Raw genomic sequence first — 25,851 nt, 5'->3', positions numbered from 1 at the left:
TCCATTTCTGTTGTACGATTTCTATTTTTCTAGATAGTAGTGTATTTTCCTTCAAGACAATGTATTTAGCAAGCTTTAGAAGCTCATGTACTTGTCACTCCATGTCTTGGTATGGTTGAACGTCGGTGATGATTTTAGACTTATCATGAATACTTTTGAGTTGCTTTTACAATGTATTATTATCTTGTTGTTAGTCCTTAATTGCAGTTCTTTCGTATTTTATGTTGTGTGTTGGCTTGCCTAGAAAGCGGTGTTATGTGCCATCACAATCCCGATTAGTTAGGATTTTAGGTTGAGACACCTTTGGTTTCTACTGAGAGGGAGTGAGTCTGTAGATTTGCCGAGGAACTCACCTATAGTCTTAGATTTGGGATGGCACGGGAGATAGAGACAGAGACTGCATTTCATCAGGTTGTGGAGATTTCTAGGAGGTTGGAGCGTATCCGTGGCTAGGAGAGGGGGATAGGAGTCTAAGAAGCCTCATGGTTTTGGAGGATTTAGTGGCTCCTACTCTGGGGAAAAGGTTTGTCATGGTAGAGGTAGGGGCCAGGCGGGTAAAGGTCGTCATAGAGAGCGAGGCCATACTCATTATTATGCTTTCCCTGGTAGGACCGAGGTAGTCGTATCAGAGAGTTGTGTTCAACTACGGGAATACACCAGACTCATTGTTTGCTTGTGTTGTATCTCAGTTGTTCTTGTTTGAGCACACCAAGTCTCATCAGTGTGACGATCCCTATTTGCTTTTCCTTAAGGACATGGTGTAGCAAGGTGGTGATAAGGAAGTGATTACTAGCGATGATGGTGTACTGAATATTCAGTACCTGATTTGTGTTCCTAATGTGGATGGGTTGAGAGAGTTAATTTTTTAGAAAGCTCATAGTTCGAGGTATCTTTATTCACCCAGGTGCTGCAAAGATGTACCGTGATTTGAAGCAGTATTATTAGTGGCTATGGATGAAGAAAGACATTGTTGGATAGGTTGCTCGGTGTTTAAATTGTTAGTAGGTTAAGTATTAGCATTAGAGACCCGGTGGTTTGCTTCAGAAGATGGACATACCTGAGTGGAAGTGGGAGCGTATCACTATGGACTTTTTTGGTAGGTTTTCCATGGACATTAAGTAGATTTGGCGTAGTTTAGGTCATTGTGGACAGATTGACCAAGCCTACATATTTCATTCCAATATCAGCATCTGGGAGATTATTTGCTTGCATGGTGTACCTGGTTCTTTCATCTCGGATTGTGGCACTCAATTTACTTTGCAATTCTAGAGAGTAGTTCAGCGTGAGTTGGGCACGCAGGTTGAGTTGAGTACCGCATTTCACCCTTAGACGAATAGGTTGTCCGAGTAGATCATTCAGATTTTGGAGGATATGTTGAGGGACTAGGTCAAAGATTTCGGAGGCCAGTGGGATACATTTCTTCCATTAGCATAGTTTGCATACAACAACAGCTACTAGTCGAAAATCTAAATGGCTCCGTATGAGGCATTAGATGGGAGACGATGTCTTTCTCCAGTCGGTTGGTTTGCCTAGCAAGGCTAGACTATTGGGCATAGATTTGGTTCGTGATGCTTTTGAGAAGGTGAAAATGATTCAGGAGCGGGTTAGTATAGCGCAATTCAGGGAAAAGAATTATTCTGATAGGAAGGTTCGGGATGTAGCTTTCATTGAGGGTGAGAAGGTCCTTCTGCGAGTTTCGCCTATGAAGGGCGTGATGAGATTTGGGAAGATGGACAAGTTAATCCCTCGGTATATTGGTCCTTTCGAGGTATTGGAGAGAGTTGGTGAGATGTCCTACATACTTTCTTTGCCACCCAACTTATTGGGAGTTCATCCAGTATTTCATGTTTACATGCTTCAAAAGTACTATGAGGACCCATTGCACGTGTTGGATTTCAGTTCAGTGCAGTTGGATGAGAATATGGCTTATGAGGAAGAGTCGGTGGCCATTTCGGATAGGAAGGTTCAAAAGCTGAGGTCGAAGAATATCGCATTAGTGAAGGTTCAGTGGAGAGGTCAACCGATCGAGGAGGCGACATGGGAGACCGGGCATAATATGGGAGCAGATATCCTCACCTTTTTTATATCCCAGGTATGATTCTAAATCCTTTCGAGGACAAACGTTTATTTTAAAGGGGGAGAATGTAACGATATGGCCAGTCATTTTGTGTATTTGAGCCTCGTTACCCTATTTGATAATTCCTTTGTACTTGGTTGTTGTTTTGTAACCTGCAGAGATGGATGGTTTGGTTACGAAAAGGTTTTGGAAGGAATTGGAATACTTAGTTCCATTGTTGGAAGCTTAAGTTACAAGAGTTGAGTAAGGTTTACTTTTGTGTAAGCGACCTCGGATTTGTATTTTGATGGTTCCAATATGTTCGTGCAGTGATTTTGGACTTAGACGTATGCCCGAATTTGGATTCGGAGGTACCTAAGATGAGTTGGCTCTTTTTGCCAAAAATTGACAATTTAAACGTTTAGAAACTTCATAAGTTTAACCATGGGATAACTTTGTGGCTATCGGGGTCGGGTTGTTATTTCGGGACATAGAATGGGTTTGTTTTGTCATTTAGAACTTATGTGCAAAGTTTGGTCTTGCTTCAAGTTGGTTTCATAGGAATCAGACGCATGGTTTTGAATATTGAAGTTTAGAGTTTTAAGGCTTGCATGATGTGTTTTGGTGTTTGATTTGTGATTTTGTATATTATATTGATATTCCGAGCTTGCGAGCGAGTTCATATGGGGTTTATGTACTTGTGTAGATGTTTGGTGTGGGGCTCGAGGGACTCGGGTGAGTTTCAAATTGGTTTCAAAGGAGTTTTGGAAGAGCTTCAAGTCTGTCGGTGCGGCAGACCTTGCATTTGTGAGGATCCGCAATTGCGGACACTTTATATCATTTGCGATTGCTACCCTCCATAGGGTAACTCGCATTTGCGTGGTAATTAGTCGCATTTGCTACATTGGCTGGCAGCTAGGGACTTCGCAATTGCGAAGTTGGGGGTCGCATTTGCGACATTTGCTGGGGGTAGTCTGGGTTTGTTGCGATTTTTGAAGAGGATTTTCACAAGAAATTGGGTAAGTAATTTTCACTTGATTTTGATATTATAGCTTGATTTCTCATAGACATTTACACCTAAATCATGAAATTTGGAAGGGAAATTTTGGAGAATTTTGACTATGTTCTGAAAAATAATAATTGAGAATTTGAGAGTCGATTTGGATTCATTATTGGAATCTATTCACATATTTGGACTCGTGGGGTTATGAATAGTCGGGTTCTATCCCTTGACTCAGTTTTTACCATGTGGGCTCAGAATTGACTTTTGTTGACTTCTCGAAAATTGGGTAAAGACTGAGAATGTATTTTTTAGAATTGATTCCATTACCATTGTTTGATATTATTAATTCATTATTTTCTAGATTTGAGCCATACGGGATGGATTATTGTAATGACCCGGTCGGTCGTTTCGAGAGTTATAGCCCCGTTTTCTCCATTTGTACTTATTTTTGTGTTATTCAGTAATATTATATTATATCGGGTTAGTTGGTTCGGGACCAGAGTGGTTTCAGAGTGAATTGAGATACTTAGTCTCTTAAGTAGAAACTTAAGTTAGAAAAGTTAACCGGATGTTGACCTATGTGTAAACGATCTCGAATTTGAATTTTGATGATTCTGTTAGCTCCGTTAGGTGATTTTGGACTTAGGAGTGCGTCCGGAATATGATTTGGAGGTCCGTGGTAGAATTAGGCTTGAATTGGCAAAATTGGAAATTTGGCGATTTCGGTCGGCAGTGGAAAATTTGATATCGGGGTCGGAATGGAATTCCGGAAGTTGGGGTAGGCTTGTAGTGTCATTTGTGACGTGTGTGCAAAATTTGAGGTCATTAGGACGTGGTTCGGTTGGTTTCGGCATCGGTTGCCGAATTTGGAAATTTAGAAGTTCTTAGGCTTGAATCTAAGGGTAATTTGATGATTTGATGTTGTTTTGAGTGATTCAAAGGTTCGACTAAGTTGGTATGTTGATATATGACTTGTTGGTATTTCTGGTTGAGGTCCCGAGGGCTTCGGGGTGATTCCGGGTGGTTAACAGATTTGTCGAAGTTGGAAAATGCAGCTGAAGCTGCTCCTACTGCTATTTTTGCACCTGCGGAAGAAAGAGTCGCAGGTGCGAGGCCGCTGGTGCGCGTGGGAGTTTGCAGGTGCGGGCAATATTAGGCTAGGCAGATTGCGCAGGTGCGAGGTAGAGGTTGCATCTGCGAGCCAACAGGTGCGAAACCTGGGGCGCAGATGCGGAAAGGGGAATGTTGGACAGGCTTCGCAGATGCGGCGCGCCACGCGCAGGTGCACAAGCGCATGTGTGATGAGTTTGCCGCAGATGTGGAGACTGGGAGGATAAGTGAGTTGCTCAGGTGCGGTTGCGCGGGTGCGAGAAAATGGCTGCAGGTGCGTGAAGCCTGGGCAGAGGGTACATATTGCACACTTCGCGAATTTTTGTGCATTCTTCACCATTCCTATTCGGTTTTGGAGTTTTTGGGAGAGATGTGAAGAGGGAATCAATGGGGTTTCATTGAGGTAAGTTACTTGAGCCCTAATACTTGTATATATGGTGATTTTCCGTTGTTTAATTATTGTAATTAGTAAAAATGAGGGGTTAGGGCTTGGAATTTTTGGAGAGTAATTTAAGGATTTAAAGGACCAAACGATGTCGGATTTTGATAAATTTGGTATGGTTAGGTTCGTGAGTGAATGAGCTTTCTAGTTTTGTGAATTTTGTCGGATTTCGAGACAAGGGCCCGAGGGCCAAGTTTGAGCCAATTTCAGGTTTTGGTCTAATTTTATAGTTTTTCTTGTGGAATTCATTCCATTAGCGCGTATTGAGGGTATTGTAATGATTGTGAATAGATTCGGAGCATTTGGAGGCCGAGTCCAGAGGCAAGATCATTGCGGGGTAGAGATTTGACCGGTTCGAGGTAAGTAACGATTGTAAATCTAGTCCTGAGGGTATGAAACCTCGCATTTCGTATCATTCTGCTATTTTGAGATGACGCACATGCTAGGTGACGGGCGTGTGGGCGTGCACCGTTGGGGATTTGTGAGTTGGTCTATCCTGTAGCAACTGTAAAGTTGCATATTTTGTTGAAACTATATGATACTTATACGTTGTAGAAAGAGTTTTTGTAAATTGGGTTGAATGCCATGTTTGGGCCGTGTGCCAGTGCTGTTTGGACCCTTAGGGGCCTTTGCTTACTATCATCTCACTGTTTTCGATTGAAAATCTATACTCAGTCATGGTTATACTTGTTTACTGCATAACTCAGTTTTAAGACTCTATTTTGATGCATATTAATGTTTTGGGCCGAATGCCCTGTTTTACTGAAACGCCCGAGTGGCTTGAGATGTTTATGACTGAGTGAGGCCGAGGGCCTGATTGTGAGGATGAGTGTGGATCGGGGCTGCCCGCCTACAGCATACTTTATTATTATAGCACGTGAGTTGTCCGTACAGCACGTGAGTTGTTCGTGCAGATTATAGCGCTTGGGCTGAAGGACCCCTCCGGAGTCTGTACACACCCCCAGTGAGCGCAGGTACCTACTAAGTGCTAGTGTCGAGTGCCGAGTGCTGAGTGACTAGGAGGCATGAGTGATTGTGAGGTATACCCGAGTGGCAAGAGTGATTGTGAGATATGCCCGAGTGGCAAGAGTGACTGTGAGGTTTGCCCGAGGGGATGTATATAAGTGATGTTTTGTCCGAGGGGCTGTTTATAATTTCATCATTTTTGCTCACCTTTTCATTTTTCCTCTGTCTGAAAACTGTTGAAAAATATCTTTAAATGTTTTTTTACTGGAACTGGGTTAAACGAGATGTTTTGATTCAAACCCTGATTTTAAAAGCATGTGGTATTTTACTGAGATTTTCTGATTTGAATGTTATATGCTTTATTGCTCGTCACTACTGCTCAGTCGTTATTTATTGTTGTTACTTACTGAGTTAACTTACTCACATTACTCCTTGCACCTTGTGTGCAGATTCAGGTGTAGCTGGACACGGTAGCGGTTATTGATTTTTCTGGTTTTAGATTTTCTTGGAGATAGCAAGGTAGCTGTTTGGCGATTGCAGCCCCTGCTCTTTTTCCTCTTATCTTCCTTTAGTTGTATTTAGCTATTTTTCAGGCTGAGTTAGCTTTGATATTGTTAGACAGATTGTAATAGATGCTCATGACTAGTGACACCCCGATATCGGGCTTTTCCTTCCGCACTTTTATTTTGATTGTAACTCCTTTATGAAGGTTTTTATGTTAAATAACATTGAAATTATCTTTGAAATGAAAATATCGGTTTGTTTTGGAAATGAGTCGGCTTGCCTAGTTCCACGATAGGCGCCATCACGACAAGGGTTAGTTTGGGTCATGGCAGATTGGTATCAGATCCTAGGTTACATAGGTCTTACGAGTCATGAGCGGGTTTAGTAGAGTCTTGCGGATCGGTACGGAGACGTCTGTACTTATCTTCGAGAGGCTGTAGAAACTTTAGGAAACTCCACATTCTTGAATTCTTGTCGTGCGAATCTGGTTATTCTAGTAACTAAACATATGTTGTTTCATTCTCTCACAGATGGTGAGGAATCGTGCTACCGATCTGGAAGGCTAGCCACCAGTACCACCAGCCAGGGCCGCGAGGGGCCGAGGCCGCAGTAGAGGCCGTGGTAGGGGCAGAGGTGCAGCCCGTACAGCAGCTGGGCAGAAAGAGAGGATGCTCAGGACTTCTTGGACAGATGTCAGAGGATACTCCTTACTGTTGGTATTTTGGAGACTTATGGGGTCTCCTTTACTACTTTTCAGTTTTCCTGGGCTGCACACAAATGGTGGGAGACTTATAATAGGCGTAGGCCTGTTGGCGCAGCACCCATTACTTGGCAGCAGTTCTCCGTGGTCTTTTTGGTGAAGTCGTGCCTTGATCCCGCAGAGAGGAGCTGCGCAGACAGTTTGAGCGGCTTCGCCAGGGTGATATGTCTATTACACAGTATGAGATGTGGTTCTCTGAGTTGGCCCGTCATGCTATCTGGTTGGTTCCCATGGACAGGGAGAGGATCATGAGGTTTATTGATGGTCTTACTTATCAGCTACAATTGCTCATGACCAGAGAGAGGGTTTCAGGTGCTACGTTTGATGATGTTGTTGACATTTCTCGGCAGATTGAGATGGTTTGCGGTCAGGAGAGGGTTGAGAGGGAGGCCAAGAGGCCTCGTGGTCGGGGTGGATTCAGCGGTGCTCCTTTTGGGTATCATTTCAGACATGCTCAGTCAGCTCGGCCATTTCACTGTGGTGCATCATTTGGCCATGGTTCTCACAGTTCTCATCAGGGCCACTCATCACTTAGTGTCCTTCCAGCTCAGAGTTTGTCCCGTGCTCCACCTGTTCAGGGCTCTTCCATGCCAGGTTCTTCTACCAGTTATCCCGGTGCTAGGGGTTCCCTTCAGTTTCCGCCGCCAGCACCAGGGAGTTGTTTTGAGTGTGGGAAACTTGGGCATATGTGGAGGTAGTGTCCTCGTCGTCATGGAGGTCTATCTCAGTAGATGAGTTAGCCTCCGACTTCAGCACTAGTTACCTCACCACCCGCCCAATCAGCTCGGGGTGGAGGTCAGTCAGCTAGGGGTCGCCCTAGAGGGGGAGGCAGATCAGGGGGTGGTTAGGCCCATTTCTATGCTCTCCCTGCCATACCAGATGCTATTGCTTTAGATGCTGTGATTACAGGTATTGTCTCAGTTTGTCACAGAGATGTCTCAGTATTATTTGACCCTGGTTCCACGTATTAATATGTTTCCTTGTATTTCGCCCATTTTCTGGATATGCCCCGTGAGTCTCTACTTTCTTTTATTCATGTATCTACTCCTGTGGGCGATACTATTATTATGGACCGCGTATATCGGTCATGTGTGGTGACTATTGGGGGTCTGGAGACCCAAGTGGACCTTTTGCTACTCAGTATGGTCGACTTCGATGTGATATTGGGTATGGATTAGTTATCTCCATGTCATGCTATTCTAGATTGTCACGCTAAGACGGTAACATTGGCTATGCCAGGAATTTCGAGGGTTGAGTGGAGCGGTTCTGTAGATTATGTACCAAGTAGGGTGATATCATACTTGAAGGCTCAGCGCATGGTTGAGAAGGGTTGCCTATCTTATTTGGCTTTTGTGAGGGATGTTAGTGCAGAGACTCCTGTCATTGATTCTGTTCCAGTGGTACGTGATTTTTCGGATATGTTTCTTGCAGACCTGTCGGGCATGCCGCCTGATAGGGATATTGACTTTGGTATTGATTTGGTGCCGGGCACTCAGCCCATTTCTATTCCACTGTATCGTATGGCACTGACGGAGTTGAAGAAATTGAAAGAACAACTTCAGGAACTCCTTGATAAGGGGTTTATTCGACCTAGTGTGTCACCTTGGGGTGCACCGGTTCTATTTGTGAAGAAGAATGATGGTTCCATGAGAATGTGTATTGATTACAGGTAGTTGAACAAGGTCACAGTCAAGAATAAGTATCCTTTGCCTCGTATTGATGATTTATTAGACCAGCTTCAAGGAGAGAGGGTGTTCTCCAAGATTGATTTGAGGTCCGGTTATCACCAGCTGAAGATTCGGGATTCAGATATTCTTAAGACAACTTTTAGGACCCGATATGGCCATTATGAGTTCTTGGTGATGTCTTTTAGGCTGACCAATGCCCTAGCAACGTTCATGCATTTGATGAACAGTGTACTTCAGCCCCATTTGGTCTCATTCGTTGTTGTATTCATTGATGACATCCTGGTGTACTCTCGTAGCCAGAAGGAGCACGCTCAGCATTTGAGGATTGTATTACAGAGATTGAGGGAGAAGAATCTTTATGCAAAGTTCTCTAAGTGTGAGTTTTGGCTCAGCTTGGTAGCATTCTTAGGGCACGTGGTGTCCAGTGAGGGTATTCAGGTGGATCCGAAGAAGATAGAGGCATTGCAGAGTTGGCCTAGACCATACTCAGCCACGGATATTAGGAGCTTTCTTGGTTTGGCAGTTACTACCGTCGCTTTGTGGAGGGATTTTCATCTATTGCATCGCCCTTGACCAAATTGACCCAAAAGGGTGCTCCATTCAGGTGGTCGGATGAGTGCGAGGAGAGCTTTCAGAAGATCAAGACTTCTTTGACCACAACTCCAGTGTTAGTTCTGCCATCAGCTTTAGGTTCTTACACCGTGTATTGTGATGCCTCGAGGATAGGCATTGGTTGTGTTTTGATGCAGGAGGGTAGGGTGATTGCCTATGCCTTGCGCCAGTTAAAGACCCATGAGAAGAACTATCCTGTCCATGATCTTGAGTTAGCAGCCATTGTTCATGCCTTGAAAATTTGGCGTCATTATTTGTATGGGGTTCATTGTGAGATCTATACTGATCACCGGAGTTTGAAGTATCTGTTAAAGTAGAAGGATCTTAATTTGCGTCAGCGGAGATGATTGGAGCTTCTTAAGGACTATGATATCACTATTTTGTACCATCCGGGGAAGGCCAATGTGGTGTCCGATGCTTTGAGTCGCAGGGCAGAGAGTTTGGGGAGTTTAGCATATCTTCCAGCAGTAGAGAGACCTTTGGCATTGGATGTTCAGGCCTTAGCGGGCCAGCTTGTCAGATTGGATATTTCGGAGCCTAGTCGGGTATTGGCTTGTGTGGTCTCCAGGTCTTCTCTTTATGACCGTATTAGGGAGCGTCAGTATGGTGACCCCCTCTTTCTTGTTCTTCAGGATGGGGTTCGGAGAGGTGATGCTAGGGAGGTGACTATTGGTAATGACGGCGTGCTGAGAATGCAGGGCCGGATATGTGTGCCTAATGTAGATGGGCTTCGAGAGTTGATTCTTGAGGAGGCCCACAACTCGCGGTATTTCATCCATCCGGGTGCCGCGAAGATGTACCAGAATTTGAGGTAGCACTATTGTTTGAGGCGGATGAAGAAAGATATATGTGGGTTTGTGGCTCGGTGTCTCAACTGTCAGCAGGTTAAGTATGAGCATCAGAGACCGGGTGACTTACTTCAGAGATTAGAGATCCCAGAGTGGAAGTGGGAATGGATCACCATGGACTTTATAGTTGGGCTCCCACGGACTTCGAGGAAGTTCGATGCTATTTGGGTTATTGTGGATCGGCTGACTAAGTCCGCGCACTTCATTCCAGTTGGTACTACTTACTCTTCGGAGCGGTTGGCTGAGATTTACATCCGAGAGATCGTTCGCCTGCATGGTGTCCCAGTTTCCATCATTTCAGATAGGGGTACCCAGTTCACATCGTAGTTTTGGAGGGCCGTGCAGCGAGAGTTGGGTACTCAGGTTGAGTTGAGCATAGCTTTTCACCCGCAGACGGACGGGCAGTCCGAGCACACTATTCAAATATTGGAGGACATGTTGCGTGCTTGTGTCATTGACTTTGGAGGTTCATGGGACCTGTTTTTTCCACTCGCGGAGTTTGCATATAACAACAGTTATCAGTCGAGTATTCAGATTGCTCCGTATGAGGCTTTATATGGGAGGAGGTGTAGATCTCCGGTTGGATGGTTTGAGTCAGGTAAGGCTAGGCTCTTAGGTACAGACTTGGTCCAGGACTCATTAGATAAGGTGAAATTGATTTAGGAGCGGCTTCGCACGGCGCAGTCTAGGCAGAAGAGCTACGCGGATAGGAAGGTCCGTGATGTGTCTTTTATGGTTGGGGAGAAGGTTTTGCTGAAGGTATCACCCATGAAGGGTGTTGTGAGGTTTGGGAAGAGGGGCAAGTTGAGCCCCCGGTTTATTGGGCCTTTTGAGGTGCTTCAGAGGATATGAGAGGTGGCTTATAAGCTTACCTTGCCACCCAGCTTGTCGAGTGTGCATCCAGTGTTTCATGTTTCCATGCTCCGGAGGTATATTGGAGATCCGTCCCATGTTTTGGATTTCAGCACGGTTCAGTTGGAGGGTGATATGACTTATGATGTAGAGCCGGTGGCTATTTTGGATCAGCAGGTTCGAAGGTTGAGGTCAAAGGATATAGCTACAGTGAAGGTGCAATGGAGAGGTCAGCCTGTGAATGGAGGCCACCTGGGACACTGAGCGGGAGATGCGGAGCAGATATCCACGCCTATTCGAGACTCCAGGTATGTTTCTAGACCCGTTCAAGGACGAACGGATGTTTAAGAGGGAGAGGATGTAACGACCCCGTCGATCGTTTCGAGAGTTATAGCACCATTTTCCCTATTTCTACTTCTTTTTGTGTTATTCAGCAATATTATGTTATATCGGGTTAGTTGGTTTGGGACCGGAGTGGTTTCAGAGTGAATTGAGACACTTAGTCTCTTAAGTAGAAACTTAAGTTGGAAAAGTCAACCAAATGTTGACCTATGTATAAACGATCTCGGATTTGAATTCTGTTGGTTCTGTTAGCTCCGTTAGGTGATTTTGGACTTAGGAGTACGTCCGGAATGTGATTTGGAGGTCCGTGGTAGAATTAGGCTTGAATTGGCAAAATTGGAAATTTGGAGATTTCGTTCGGCAGTGGAAAATTTGATATCGGGGTCAGAATGGAATTCCGAAAGTTGGGGTAGGTTTGTAGTGTCATTTGTGACGTGTGTGAAAAATTTGAGGTCATTCGGACGTGGTTTGTTTGGTTTCGGCATCGGTTGCCGAATTTGGAAATTTAGAAGTTCTTAGGCTTGAATCCGAGGGTAATTTGATGGTTTGATGTTGTTTTGAGTGATTTGAAGGTTCGACTAAGTTGTTATGTTGATATATGACTTGTTGGTATTTCTGGTTGAGGTCCCGAAGGCCTCGGGGTGATTCTGGGTGGTTAACGGATATGTCGAAGTTGGAAAATGCAACTGAAGGTGCTACTACTGCTATTTTCGCACCTGCGGAAGAAAGAGTAGCATGTACGAGGCCGCTGGTGCACGTGGGGAGTTCACAGGTGCGAGAAATGCTGGGCTAGGCAGGTTGCGTAGGTGCGAGTTGGAGGTCGCATCTACGAGCCCGCAGGTGCGAAACCTGGGGTGCAGATGCGGAGAGGGGAATGCTGGACAGGCTTCGCAGATGCGGCGCGCCACGCGTAGGTGCGCAAGCGCATGAGCAACGAGTTTGCCGCAGATGTGGAGACTGGGCGGATAAGTGAGTTGCGCAGGTGCAGCTCCTTGGACCGCATGTGCGGTCGCACGGGTACGAGTAAATGGCCGCAAGTGCGAGAAGCCTGGGCAGAGGGTACATATTGCACACTTCGCGAATTTTGGTACATTCTTCACCATTCCTATTCAGTTTTGGAGCTTTTGGGAGAGATTTGAAGAGAGAATCAAGGGGGTTTCATTGAGATAAGTTACTTGAGCCCTAATACTTGTATATATGGTGATTTTCCGTTGTTTAATCATTGTAATTAGTAAAAATGAGGGGTTAGGGCTTGGAATTTTTGGAGAGTAATTAAAGGATTTGGAGGACCAAACGATGTCGGATTTTGATGAATTTGGTATGGTTAGGTTCGTGAGTGAATGAGCTTTCTAGTTTTGTGAATTTTGTCGGATTTCGAGATGTGGGCCCGGGGGCCGGGTTTGAGCTAATTTCGGATTTTGGTCTAATTTTGTAGTTTTTCTTGTGGAATTCATTCCATTAGCGCGTATTGATGGTATTGTACTGATTGTGAATAGATTCAGAGTATTTGGAGGCCAAGTCCAAAGGCAAGAGCATTGCGGGGTAGAGATTTGACCGGTTCGAGGTAAGTAACGATTGTAAATCTACTCATGAGGGTATGAAACCCCGGATTTCGTATCATTCTTCTATTTTGAGATGACGCACATGCTAGGTGACGGGCGTGTGGGCGTGCACCGTTGGGGATTTGTGACTTGGTCCGTCCCGTAGCAACTGTAAAGTTGCATATTTTGTTGAAACTATATGATATTTATACGTTTTAGAAAGAGTTTCTGTAAATTGGGTTGAATGCCATGTTTGGGCCGTGTGCCAGTGCTGTTTGGACCCTTAGGGGCCTTTTCTTACTATCATCTCACTAATTTTGATTGAAAATCTATACTCAGTCATGGTTATACTTGTTTACTGCATAACTCAGTTTTATGACTCTATTTTGATGCATATAAATATTTTGGGCTGAATGCCCTATTTTACTGAAACGCCCGAGTGGCTTGAGAGGTTTATGACTGAGTGAGGCCGAGGGCCTGATTGTGAGGATGAGTGTGGATAGGGGTTGCCCGCCTGCAGCATACTTTATTATTATAGCACGTGAGTTGTCCATGCAGCACGTGAGTTGTCCGTATAGATTATAGTGCTTGGGCTGAAGGAGCTCCTCCGGAGTCTGTACACACCCCTAGTGAGCGCAGGTACCTACTGAGTGCGAGTGTCGAGTGCTGAGTGACTGGGAGGCATAAGTGATTGTGAGGTATGCCCGAGTGGCAAGAGTGATTGTAAGGTATGCCTGAGTGGCAAGAGTGACTGTGAGGTTTGCCCGAAGGGCTGTATATGAGTGATGTTTTGCCCGAGGGGCTGTTTATGATTTCATCATTTTTGCTCACCTTTGCATTTTTCCTCTGTCTGAAAACTGTTGAAAAATATCTGGAACTGGGTTAAACGAGATGTTTTGATTCAAACCCTGATTTTAAAAGCATGTGGTATTTTACTGAGTTTTTCCGATATGAATGTTATATGCTTTATTGCCCGTCACTACTGCTCAGTCTTTATTTATTATTGTTACTTACTGAGTTGGCGTACTCACGTTACTCTCTGCACTTTGTGTGCAGATTCAGGTGTAGCTAGACACGGTAGCGGTTATTGATTGTTCTGGTTGCAAATTTTCTTGGAGATAGCAAGGTAGCTGTTTGGCGATCGCAGCCCCTGCTCTTCTCCCTCTTATCTTCCTCTAGTTGTATTTAGCTATTTTCCAAGTTGAGTTAGCCTTGATATTGTTAGACAGATTGTAGTAGATGCTCATGACTAGTGACACCCCGATGTGGGACTTTTCCTTCCGCACTTTTATTTTTATTGGAACTCCTTTATGAAGGTTTTTATGTTAAATGACATTGAAATTATCTTTGAAATGAAAATATCGGTTTGTTTTAGAAATGAGTCGGCTTGCCTAGTTCCACGATAGACGCCATCACGACAGGAGTTAGTTTGGGTCGTGACAATTATAAAGGAAAGGCATTTTTGGAGTATTTGTTTGGCTTATTTGAGGTAAGTATCTTGCCTAACCTGGTATGGAAAAAATACCCATTAGGATTTGGCCTTAATTGCCTATTCGTATTATATGAAAAGCGACGTATATGCGAGGTGACGAGAGTGTACACGGGTTTTATGTGTGGGTTATGACCGGATTAGACCTTAGGCTATGAGTTTGCCTTAATGTGATAAAATGCTTTATATAAAACATGTTTAATCACTTCGTGACTACATGAACTTGATTGTTATGACTGATTTGGTCGTACTCATGCTTTATATGTTGAACAGCTATCCGTATTTTATTATTATCGTGTCCTTGTAGATCTTGATGATAAAATACGAGCTTATATCTTTGCTGAAAATTTGGCATATTGCTTTGTGATAGTTGTGGCACATGTGGACATATTGGGTGGATTGATTGTGCATTGGAAGAAGGTCTTTGTTATGCGATTGTGATTATTGTTATGCGCATGCGGCAAAATAAGGGTGGTGATATGCACATGTGACAATATAAGGGTGGCATTTATTGATATTGTACATGTGAAAAAATAAGAGCGGCATTATTAATGATGTTATATGATAGTTTGAGGGTGATTCTCTTGATGATGTTCATGTGACAAAAGGGAATGATTTTTTTGATCATATACATGTTTTCTTTAATGTCCATCATGTATATTAATGAATTGCCAGTTGTATTTAACAAGTTATCATATGCTTCTGCTTTTATTTGATGATTTATTTTCATAGATGGATTCTTCAACGTTGAGTTGTTATCACATGTTCTAACGAGATTGTGGATATTGTATTCCGTTACATATTATGTTGACAGTTATTGATATATCGCACAAGTTCTTTGACTAGTGAGTATCTTATAACTTGAACCTCATCACTATTTTACCGAGGTTAGTTTTGATACTTACTGGGTACCGATTATTATGGAGAACCAAGTGTTGGAGGCAGCATACCTAGAGAGTGAGTGCTTACACTGGTCATGAGGATTCAAGGTAAAGCTGCATGACTGCCGCAGTCCCTTGGAGTCTCATCCTTATACTGGCATTGTTATATTTATATCCGAGCATATTGTATTTTGAGACATCCTTATGTATTCTGTTAGAACTCATGACTCTGTACTACCTAGTTCTGAAAAATTGTATTGGGTATTGTCATTTTGGCTTATGTTACCACTATTTCCGTTGTTTATTGTTAAATTCAATATTATTTCATCTTTTTTGATAAATCGATATTGTTGATGTGATGGGCTTACCTAGTCTTGAAGGTCTTCTTTAGTGAAATTTAGATTGTGACAATGTTGAAATCTTTGAAGGATTGTGTTCTATTGGGAATGAAAAGGCTCCTGGAATAGAATAGAGGGATACAATGCAATGTTCTTTAAGAAATTATGGTCCATAATTAAAGAGGGGTTTGTGCTGCATTTTTCAACACAAGAGCTATGTATAGAGTAATAGGGGTGGGCGTTCGGTTGGTTCGGTTTGAAGAAATTCGGTTCGGTTATTTGGTTTTCGATTTTGTAAAAGTAGTAACCGAAACCGAACTGAAATAAGTTCGGTTCAGTTCGATTTTCTAATTTCGGTTTGGTTTATTTCTAATGAGTTTTCGATTTGAACATTATTATATTGGGCTCTCTCTATGTAATAATTGGACTGGCGAATTTATTGATTTTCTTTTAAAATTTCGGTAAGTTAGAATAAAATGGTAAGTTTGGATTGGGTCTTTGATGGACTTCAAAATTAGGCCTATATTATTACCTATGGCTTAGCCTATATATAACTTAAAGAATCTATATACTAATAATTCGGTTTTTAGGTTAATCGAACCAAATAAATTAATAACCGAAAATCGAACTGAAAAACTGAAATTTTAAAATTTTAAACTGAAATCGACCAAAAAAATCGAATAATCAAAACCGAAATAAAAATATTTTCGATTCGGTCGGTTTCTTCGGTTCGGACCGAAATATGCCCACCCCTCCTGTAGAGCCATCATTGCACCACACTATCCTACTTCCTCAAATTGCCTACCCTACAACAGCGAGAGGCTTTATAGACTTATTGTCTGTTGTACAATGCTTTATAAACTAATTTTTAAAGTTCTTGCTTCCAGAATGCAGGATAATGGATTATATTATATCTGAATCTCAAGCTGGATTTGTCTCCGGAAGAAAATATTTTGATAATATTATTCTAGGACATGAGCTTGTCAAAGCTTATAGCAACTATGTTCTCCCTTTATTAAAGTAAAAAAAGCAGTGGCTAGCCAGTTTTCGGACTGATCATTCAAAAATAGTCAGCACTGGCAAAGTCATTGAAAAATAGCCACTATTTTGCTGCAACACGGAAAGTTCCAGTATAATATATTGGAGATCGGTGCACCTGTGTATGATCTTCCAGCATATTATGCTGGACCGGTATATTATACTGGAACTCCAGTATATTATACTGGAGTTTCAATATACTTATGCTAGAACTCCAGTATATTATGCTGGAGTTTCAATATATTGGAGTTCCAGTATACTTATGCTGGAGTATTTTCCGGATTTTGAATAGTGTTTTCGTTCAAATTTATTTTTACATGAAAAGTGACTAATTCGATTAGTTTTGAAATTGTGACTATTTTTGAATGACCAGCTGTAAATATGACTATTTTTGAATTTTCTCCCTTTATTAAACCCCTTTTTCAGAAATTCTTGCACAATCTTTTAGGGAAGTGCTCTAACACCCTCCGGCTAATGTAACCCGATTATTGAGTAAGTTTGTGGCTAGATGGGCTGAATAGTGAAGAAGAAGCAGCCCCGGAAAAAATGGCTGTGCAAACAGACTTACCAAATACTGGCTTTGGTAACATGTAAAATAGTTTATCGAGCCTAAAACCTTAAGGCAATGAATGAAATAGCCTACTACCATTTAAACCCTTATAAAAATTCTTACACAACCGATATGGAACAAATGCTCCAATAAAAAAAGTATCAAAATAGCAAATAATAAGAAGGAAATTAAGCTATTCAAAACATTCTTTCTTAAACAACCGTAACATTTGCAAATTATGAACACCTAATCACATAAAACTCTTCAAAGTCTTTTGAATCCAAGGGGAAGAGAATAACATTAATCAAGATTCCGAAGTTCAAATATGTGATTTTTAAATTTTCCACTTTTATTTGCTTTTGCTATATGAAATAACAAGAAAAACACCATTTATTGGAAAAGAAAAAGAAATAATTATTTTTCTTTTGTTTGATTTTTAGGTCTTTCCATAAGGTTAATTTACTTAAGTATATTATTTCCTCCCGTCCTTCTTAATTATCTTGTTTGAGCTTTACCGTTTAAAGAATTATTTACTAACATAAATTATAAAGGTTATTTTACTAAATTATCCTTCCCAATCGCGTGGTGTACTTAATTTAATTTACTCCAAGAAACAATCAAGACGTGTCATGTTCATGTCCGAACAAATAAAATGATAAATTTATTACTACATGAAGTTTCAACTTGTTTTGAACGTTTCTTCCATTCCTCTAATCTTACTAAACAAATTTTAACTCGTTCTTGTCCATATTTTTCTCCGGCAAACTCCTCGTGATGTACGTTTCATATTGAGGATCAATCAGGAATATCTCAATCAATATAGCACCTATTCCATATTTCAATTAATTGAGATCAGCTACACAAATAATTTACAGTGATTTCGTTTTATTTAGATCCATTTGCTTTAAGAATTTCTTTATAGTATTGTTGAAATGAAAGGCGTAAAATGGGACGAGGCAAAATTGGAGGAAATAGAGGCAAATAAACCCGTGAGAATGAAGATAACAGAGCCAAAGACACCATTTCATCACCTCAAGATTGATGATGAGAACAATTTTGATGAGGATGGCAATGGTAGCGATGTGGATGATGACATGACATCATGTTCAAGTAAAAGTCCTAAGTATAAGGATGATCATGTCATGGATCATAATGACGATGATGACGACGATGATGATTCAGAAAGGAAAAGGAGTTTCATAGAGCATAGAAGAGGGCATTATGATGAATATAAGAGAATCAAAGAGCTACAACAAAATGGTTCGTTTCTTGAAGAAGATGAAGAGGATGATTTATTATTGGAAGATGGTATTAAGGGCATAGAAATTGAGAAAGAAAAAGCAGACACTTCTGCATAGTCATCATCTGATCATCTTATTTCCATGAATGCTTTGTTGTCTTTTTTCTTTTTCTGGTTTAACCATTCAATATCAACTGCTCACATGATCTACATTTGCGCTAGATAGGACTAACGTTTGGTAGAATGCGATTTATCTTCGATCCCAAAGATATGACACCGTTGTTGGTGAAACTGCTGTTTTCACTTCTTCTTTTTTTCCTTTTCATGTGTATATTTTTCTTGCAAGTTGTATGGCACATCTTCCTTTTAGATGTCAATGGCTGCCATCACTTTTTGCTAGAGAAATGAATTATTAATGTTATGAGATCACTACAGTGGACGATGATGTGTCAAGTTCTTTAATTAGATGGTTTTACATAGTTTGGCATTGTTGTTTCAGTGACAGATTATACTGTTTGGATTTGATACGTTTTCCCTGGTTTCAGGTTTAATCTTAGGAAAAATGATGAGAACCTACTTCATTCCTGTATTTTCTTTAGTTTGTTATTAGTAACTATATTGTTATTTCTGTCTTTCTTTTTAAATTTTTCTTAGGATCTGGTTCTTAATTTGCTTCTGTGTTTCCTTTCTCATATGACTCTCACATGTTACGTGCCTCCGAGGAAAAGCTAGAAAGGGTTGTGGTCGAATGGTCATATATATAGTAGAAAACTTCCTTTTCATATTGAAAAGAAGAGCAGTTTATCAGGGATTAGAAACTTTAAGATATCTAATTACCAAATCTCCTTACAAAAATTAATCTTACCCCAAACTTATTTAGTAAAAATAGCACAGGCTAGCGTTTGTAAAGTCAATGAAAAATAGCCACTATTTTGCTGCAACACGAACCGGTCCAGCATAATATACTGGAGATTAGTGCACCTGTGTATGAACTTCCAGCATATTATGCTGGAACTCCAACACGCGGAAAGTTCCAGCATAATATACTGGAGAGCACCTGTGTATGAACTTCCAGCATATTACGTTGGACCGGTATATTATACTAGAACTCCATTATATTATATTGGAGTTCCAGTATAATATACTAGGAACTCCAGCATAATATACTGGAATATTTTCCACATTTTGAACAGTGTTTTCGTTCAGATTTATCTTTATATGAAAAGTGGCTAACTACCACTTGTAAATCTGGCTATTTTTGACCCACTTATTTAACCTGATAATTCTATAAAAGACAAATAGCATGTAGTCATATAAAAGGTGTAAAATTGGAAAATAGCCACTTTGAACACATGCTATTAGAGTTAAATCAATATTTAAAAAGCTATTAGCATTAATTTAGCCACTCCTTTCATAAGAAAAAATATTTGGACCAAAAACACCCTCAACACAGACACGAGAAACAACTCTAGCAATAGGTACTGGGATTAGGGATGTGCAAACTAAATCGGAAAATCGTACCGAACCGAAAAGTCAAATCAAACCGACTAAAAATCCGATTAGGTTTGGTTTGATTTGGTTTGGTATTGAGTAAAAAAATCCTGAACCAAACCGACATATAATTATGTAATTTTTATATATACTTTTAAGACTTTATATAGAATTTTCTTTAAAATGTCTAGATATATTTGAGATCCTCTCATGAGATGTAATATTTAATAGAACTATGAAGTGCATCCATTTTTATTTACTTTAAATAATGGGTTGTATCATCACTTTCTTATCAAGTGTTATTGAAATGCGTCAATCTCTTTGTTCTTCCATATTCATATGTCAAGATCTATTAAATTCTTATATCTTTTTCGAATTTGAAATGGTATTTCGATAATTTCAAAATTAAGTAGAACATATCATTATTAAGATTTCATATTTATTTTTATGTTTAATTATTAACTTTGGTTAACCTTGAAAACATACATTAACGAAAAATTATTGTTAGATGAGTAAAAAAATATCTATCATGCGTTACTATAAAAATCTCCCATAAGAATATTTTAATAGATCATATGTTTGTTAGTTGATTAAATTTTTACTAAACATATATTCGCTTATCTAAATTTTATCTATAACTTTAATAAAGTAGGATTGAAATAATATTAATGTAATAAAAAAAATCGAAAAACCGACAAAATCAAACCAATTCAGGCTGATATAGTTGGTTTGGTTTGGTTTGGTTTTGATAAAAATAGAACCAACTCAGTTCATGTACACACTAACTGAAATTCAAAGACCTGATAAGGTGAACCCTACTACACTATGCTGGGGTTCAAAAATTTGCTGAATTTTTAAACCCTAGGAACATATCATGGGGTTCAAACCCTTATAGCTTCAAACTACAGCAATGATTCCTAGAGTTTAAACACTATCTAGTTCGAACCCCAGCAATTATTCTCGGATTTGAGTTCGCTGATTTTAGAGGAAGCAGAATAGAGCAATTGCAGCGAACTGACAAGCCATAGCCTATAAGAGAACTTATCCAAGCCAAAGAATGTTTGGCCATGAACAGCAATTATCACCATTTTTCCATAGAGAAATAGCGCTAATACAAATAGCGTGTCTAATGCAGTGTAGAATTTTTGGCGTTAAATTTTTAGAACTTTTGGCACTTGGGAAGAGCACTATTAACTCCAAACACCATAATTAACAGGCTATGTCATTACTTACTTTTTCATGTTCAAGTCAACGTATGCAACTATTCCACCTAGTAACCGTCAACTCCCACCAACAAAAATACCAAATAACTCTACCTAAGAACGAAGTTAATTTTGAGGTCATCATTGCAAAACTCATTGTTTCAAAACCAAGCCTTAAGTCCTCATAGGATCAGAATTATATCTGCAACTAATCCAAGAAGACAGTTCCTACCGTTAATTTTGTTTATTAGTTCTGGTTGAAGATAATGGAACAAGAGTCAAATAGTGTCCTTACCTGTAGAATCCAAATAAGGAAAAAGTTGGAGCAAAGCAAAGGGAAAGAAAAGTTATAAGCAAATATACTAAAGTTCTGTGGTGGCTACAAAAAAACAAAACGAAGGTGCATAATACTTTGAAAACCAATCCTCCAACAAAAAAAAAAACGAGCAAGTTGTACTACGGTTTATTGCAGCTACATGACTTGCTATCTACAAAACATTTGGACCAGTCACCTCAACTACAAAAAGCTTTCTGACTAAACAACTAAGTAGTTTTCCCTCAACTGATATTCGTGCCCCTAAAGAACGAAACTTACTTATATTGCTTCTCTCTAACGGCATTACCGTTGTTATGGCTGCCTCGAATCACTGTTCAACAACAGTCACTTGTTCAAACTCAATAAGGGACAGATTGTTGTCTTCCTTGACAGAGAAACTAGCAGGTTCAGTAACTTCAATACGTCCCCATCTGTCCACTGCAAGTCTCATCGATCCTTTGAACATATCAATTTTGGCATTGCGCAAAATTACAGTAGCACCTTCTGTCATCATGTCAACTGAAAAAGAAATCCCCAAGTTAATAGAAGGAAAAGGTAAAGACACACGATGAAATCCAAAAACAATCCACGGAAGCAGTGAAAAAAAATTGAGATTCAAGATACACTCATTGTTTTTAACCTATAATGTATAAGATACATGTTATTTGACAGCAAAGTCTTGATAATTTCAAAATCAATCACCAAAATAATTACTAAAGAGATACCAGCTTTCCGGAATGAAGGAGCCTATGAATCCAAATTACAGCCATCACATGAAGGTATCAGTTTCAAAAAAGAAAGAGATAGGAAGAAAAACAGCATCGCCGAATTGGCCGAGCAAATCAGGAAAGCTGAATATGAAAGCAGTGAAAAGAAGAACCTCCCTGACTAAATATTTAATTTCACAATTCTCCTTCCTTCAAAAAATTTATATGATGCTTACAAGATGCAGAAACAGATAGAAAGTCAGCTTCTACATTCTACAAGACTCAGCTCAGTTTGCTAAATTTCGAAAGAAGCCAAGAATGGCTTGGATCGCACAGCCAACTATATGAAAGAAACTAAAGCAATGATTCCCTAATATATCTGATAACATACAGTTCATCCAGTAAAGACATGTAACATACCAATAAGTGAATGATATCTGTACTTGATGACTTGCTTAATTACTTATGTACAGTCATTTGCAGGGAAGATCATGGAGACTTCCTTTTATCTGTTTATTCCACTATTTGGAAACTGAAAATGAAAATTTTTCCTCACAAAACTAGAGACGTAATTAAGGTTTACAGAATAGCGGGGTTCTTTTTATTTTATAATTATCAGAAAGTTATTTATTTTTAATGACTCCAAGATTGAGCTATTCAGAAGAATAGCATGTTGAATTACTTATCAAAAGAAAAAAAAAAGAATAACATGTTGAATGCCGACTGATTGCCTGATTGACTCACAGTCCAGTCAAGTAAAATCTCAGCCTCAAAACTGCAACGTCAGCTAAGTTCAGGTATGTCTCAACTCTCAAATATTCAAAAATATCATAAGTTTGTCAGTTAAAATAAGTCGAAAATAAAAGAATCAGATTTAATTGCTTTGAATCTAACCAAAATAGCAATGAAAGAAAATGATCCATTTGGAATACCAATTAGTTTGAGTTGTCAATTAGTTGTTGTTACACTTACATCAGATCTAGGTAAAAGGAATAAGTTTGAGATATAAAGAACCTCTAGTTTTTCAGAACCCCTAACTTACCTTAGAGAGATACTAATATTGGAATGTAGCAGCTCAAATAGAGCAGAATATGTAGAGGATTCATATTGCCCAACCCCAACTTGTTTGGGCTGGAGGCATAGATTGATTGCTTGAATCAAACTAAAATAACAATGGTTTGGATAATTTTCCCATATTTCCAAAGAAAATTGAACTAGGATCAAGAATCAAAATAAGAGATATTGAACACTATTTTTCTCCTATTCATGTATCATAGGTCGGCAAGATCTGAACCTAATCCAACAGTCATTAAACCGTGGCGGAATAACTAAAAAGCAAAAATCTCTCCTACTGTTTCCCTTCTTGATCCTACTTTTAGAAACGCAAAATGGTAAACACCAGAGAACTTAACTTGTCTTAATTTGAGATCAGCTAGAGCTATGAACTGTATTCCAGCAAACATGTTAGTCCCTAAGGTTCACTCCTCTCGACTCACATAATACATAGTAACAGCTAACACTAAACATGCTAGACCGTGTGTCTAGAGGACAAATAAAATCTTTAACATGAGCAATTTTTGCCAAGTACAAACCATAAAGCTGTTCACGTATTGGAAGGTGGACCCGGTATCAACAGGTGAGAGAGCAATTAATATGAACATGCTCCTAGGGGCCGTTTCAAAATTTTCATGACTTCTAAAGTTAGCCAAACCTCAAATCATGTCGAGGTCCAGTACCTCAATCTGATCAGCTCTTCATCCCAAAGCTAAGATTGTCTCACGAAAAAGCCTTGTGAAGTAGACAAAACTAGAAAATAGCAATCTGATTCTTTTTTTGCTGGTTTGACCAGTATCAATCTGATGTAATACACCAGAAGTATTTACAATAATATATAATCTTGGATCCTAAGGAGTAAGGAGGGTAGAAAAGCTTGAGCATGGACCAAAACGTAGATCACAGAAATATGTGCCTCTAAGACAACTCCAAGGAAGATTATAGAAGAACACAGATATTATCACCCTAAAAGAGTTTTTGGTTTTTACCAAGTGCTAGTATCTTAGACAGTAGACCCCATAAGAGCTGAGAGCCTGAGACTTCAGCATGGCCTTAAAAACAAATGCAAAAACGTGTTTATTGGAAAAGTACCAACTATTATTCCCTAGGCTTAGCATTAAGCATTAGATCACACCCTATTCAAGTACCTCATTGGTCTTCTCTCCCCCCCCCCCCCCCCCCAAACAAAAAACAGCATTAGCACATCAAGTTCACAGCAGGAATGCATGATAAGACCATAAAAAACACGAAAACTTAGACCAATTAGATCCCTTACTTAGTCAATTAACATTAAAGGTACAATCTTTACTACCCTTATCCCCATAAAGGTACAGTCTTTATTACCCTTATCCCCTTATTATCCAGATTAATCTTTTCTTTTATAACCAATGAATCCCCGAGAGCAAGCTAATGCACGTGTGGAAATTTGGTGGATAATGAGCCCGCTCTTCTACCCTTCTCCGTATTATAAAGATTAATGCAAAGGAACATAATAGGCAATAGGATTCTCTCCTTTTACAGGTAAATACTAAATTCAATACCTTGATCATTTCTAGCAGTGAAAATGATCATTCCAGTTTCATCACCAACCAAGCATTCAGCTAGTCGCATCTGGCGGCTTTGATTTCCCCTTGGCACTACCATTTTTGTATTAACCACCTTCACTGTAAGATTTAGGCCTGCACCCATTGGTCTAAGCTGATCAACCTTAGTGAAAACTGGCTGCTGCTTCTTTGGTTCACCCATTTTTTATTTATACCTAACAAAAACTCACAAAGATCAAATTTTTACACATACCCAAATCAAGAAATTGAAAAATAGACTCAAACGCATATTCAAAAAATACAACAGATCAAAGAAAAACCAAATCTTGGTGAATAAACCACCGCAGAAAGCTGCAGAAAAAACAGAAAAAGCGAAATGGAAATTTATTTTTTTGAAGAAATAATAGAAGAGATTTGAGTTTTGGTTTACCTGAATTGCAGAGGAAATTGAGATCTGAGTATTCTTCTGGAGATTCAGATTGGAAGTAGGAAAACAGAATGGAGACCTCAGGCTTGGGGACTTTGGTTTTGACGAGAGGACTAAATATCAGTTTGCTCCCGGGAAATTGTTGAAAGGTTTTAATATGCCCCCTAAGAAAATAGTGTTCTACAATTAGTCCTCGACAAATAGTAGGAGTATTCTTTTTTATTTTCCCACTTAGTGTTCGATACCCGTTTTGGGACCCGACTACACCTGAATTCAAGCCGAAAAGTTTCACATTAGGGATAAAGCGTTCTCTAACAAAGGCAACTTCATATCGATGAGATTTTTTTTTAAAGAAAAAAGGTCTAAATTTACCCTTTAACTATGCAATACGGTCTAACTTTACCCTTTGTTAATAGTTGAAGTCGTCCATGTACCTACCATTAGAAAAATTGTTAAAGTAAGCAATCCATTAATCATAACAATCACTCTTATACTCTTTCTGTTTTAATTTAGATGATATATTTCATTTATCGATAGTTAAATTGATTAAATTTTGAAGCTAAATTAATTTTAACTTAATATTTTAAAATTAAAATTTAGATATTCAAAAATAATAGAAGAAATACTATAAATTATAATTTTTTCATGTCAATATGATAAAAAATATATTTTAAAATATTGGTCAAACTTCACTTAGTTTGAAGTGAAATATATAATCCAAATTAAAATGGAGGGAGTACAATATACAAAAAATAGTCATATTTACCCTTGTACTATGAAAAAATTCATATATAATATTCTAATCTCTACTGCTATACTTTCAGTCATATTTGCCTCCACCCGTGAAATGT

The 25,851-nt window shown here is 39.6% G+C and overlaps 3 protein-coding genes across 3 annotated transcripts; 2 read left to right on the top strand and 1 right to left on the bottom strand.

The window, feature by feature from the left end:
* The first annotated feature begins 1,492 nt into the window (after positions 1-1,492).
* LOC138900088 (uncharacterized) lies at positions 1,493-2,098 on the top strand. Its single transcript, XM_070186795.1, has one exon. It carries the CDS (start codon positions 1,493-1,495, stop codon positions 2,096-2,098), a length of 606 nt encoding a protein of 201 aa, XP_070042896.1.
* Positions 2,099-17,704: 15,606 nt separating this feature from the next.
* LOC104084920 (protein phosphatase inhibitor 2-like) lies at positions 17,705-18,849 on the top strand. The gene has a single exon (XM_009588883.4). The coding sequence runs from the start codon at positions 17,953-17,955 to the stop codon at positions 18,376-18,378; it is 426 nt and encodes a 141-aa protein (XP_009587178.1). The 5' UTR covers positions 17,705-17,952; the 3' UTR covers positions 18,379-18,849.
* Positions 18,850-21,289: 2,440 nt separating this feature from the next.
* LOC104084921 (uncharacterized protein At4g28440) lies at positions 21,290-25,179 on the bottom strand. Its single transcript, XM_009588884.4, has 3 exons — positions 25,004-25,179; positions 24,571-24,788; positions 21,290-21,788 (listed from the first exon to the last, which is right to left on the bottom strand). Exons 2-3 carry the CDS (start codon positions 24,773-24,775, stop codon positions 21,598-21,600), a joined length of 396 nt encoding a protein of 131 aa, XP_009587179.1. The 5' UTR covers positions 24,776-24,788; positions 25,004-25,179; the 3' UTR covers positions 21,290-21,597.
* Positions 25,180-25,851: the final 672 nt, after the last annotated feature.

The sequence above is a fragment of the Nicotiana tomentosiformis genome, chromosome 10, assembly GCF_000390325.3.
Source record: "Nicotiana tomentosiformis chromosome 10, ASM39032v3, whole genome shotgun sequence".
Taxonomy (NCBI): Eukaryota; Viridiplantae; Streptophyta; class Magnoliopsida; order Solanales; family Solanaceae; genus Nicotiana; species Nicotiana tomentosiformis.
The sequence above is the reverse complement of the archived record's forward strand: the minus strand, read 5'-3'. Positions and strand labels throughout refer to the sequence as shown.

What these genes read in the sequence shown, in the direction of transcription:
- LOC104084921 (XM_009588884.4), bottom strand. Translation starts at nt 24,775, where the DNA reads ATGGGTGAACCAAAGAAGCAGCAGCCAGTTTTCACTAAGGTTGATCAG. An exon ending in CACTGCTAGAAATGATCAAG is followed by an intron (nt 21,789 to 24,570) that starts GTATTGAATTTA and finishes TTTCTTTTTCAG; the next exon opens with TTGACATGATGACAGAAGGT.
- LOC104084920 (XM_009588883.4), top strand. Translation starts at nt 17,953, where the DNA reads ATGAAAGGCGTAAAATGGGACGAGGCAAAATTGGAGGAAATAGAGGCA.
- LOC138900088 (XM_070186795.1), top strand. Translation starts at nt 1,493, where the DNA reads ATGGGAGACGATGTCTTTCTCCAGTCGGTTGGTTTGCCTAGCAAGGCT.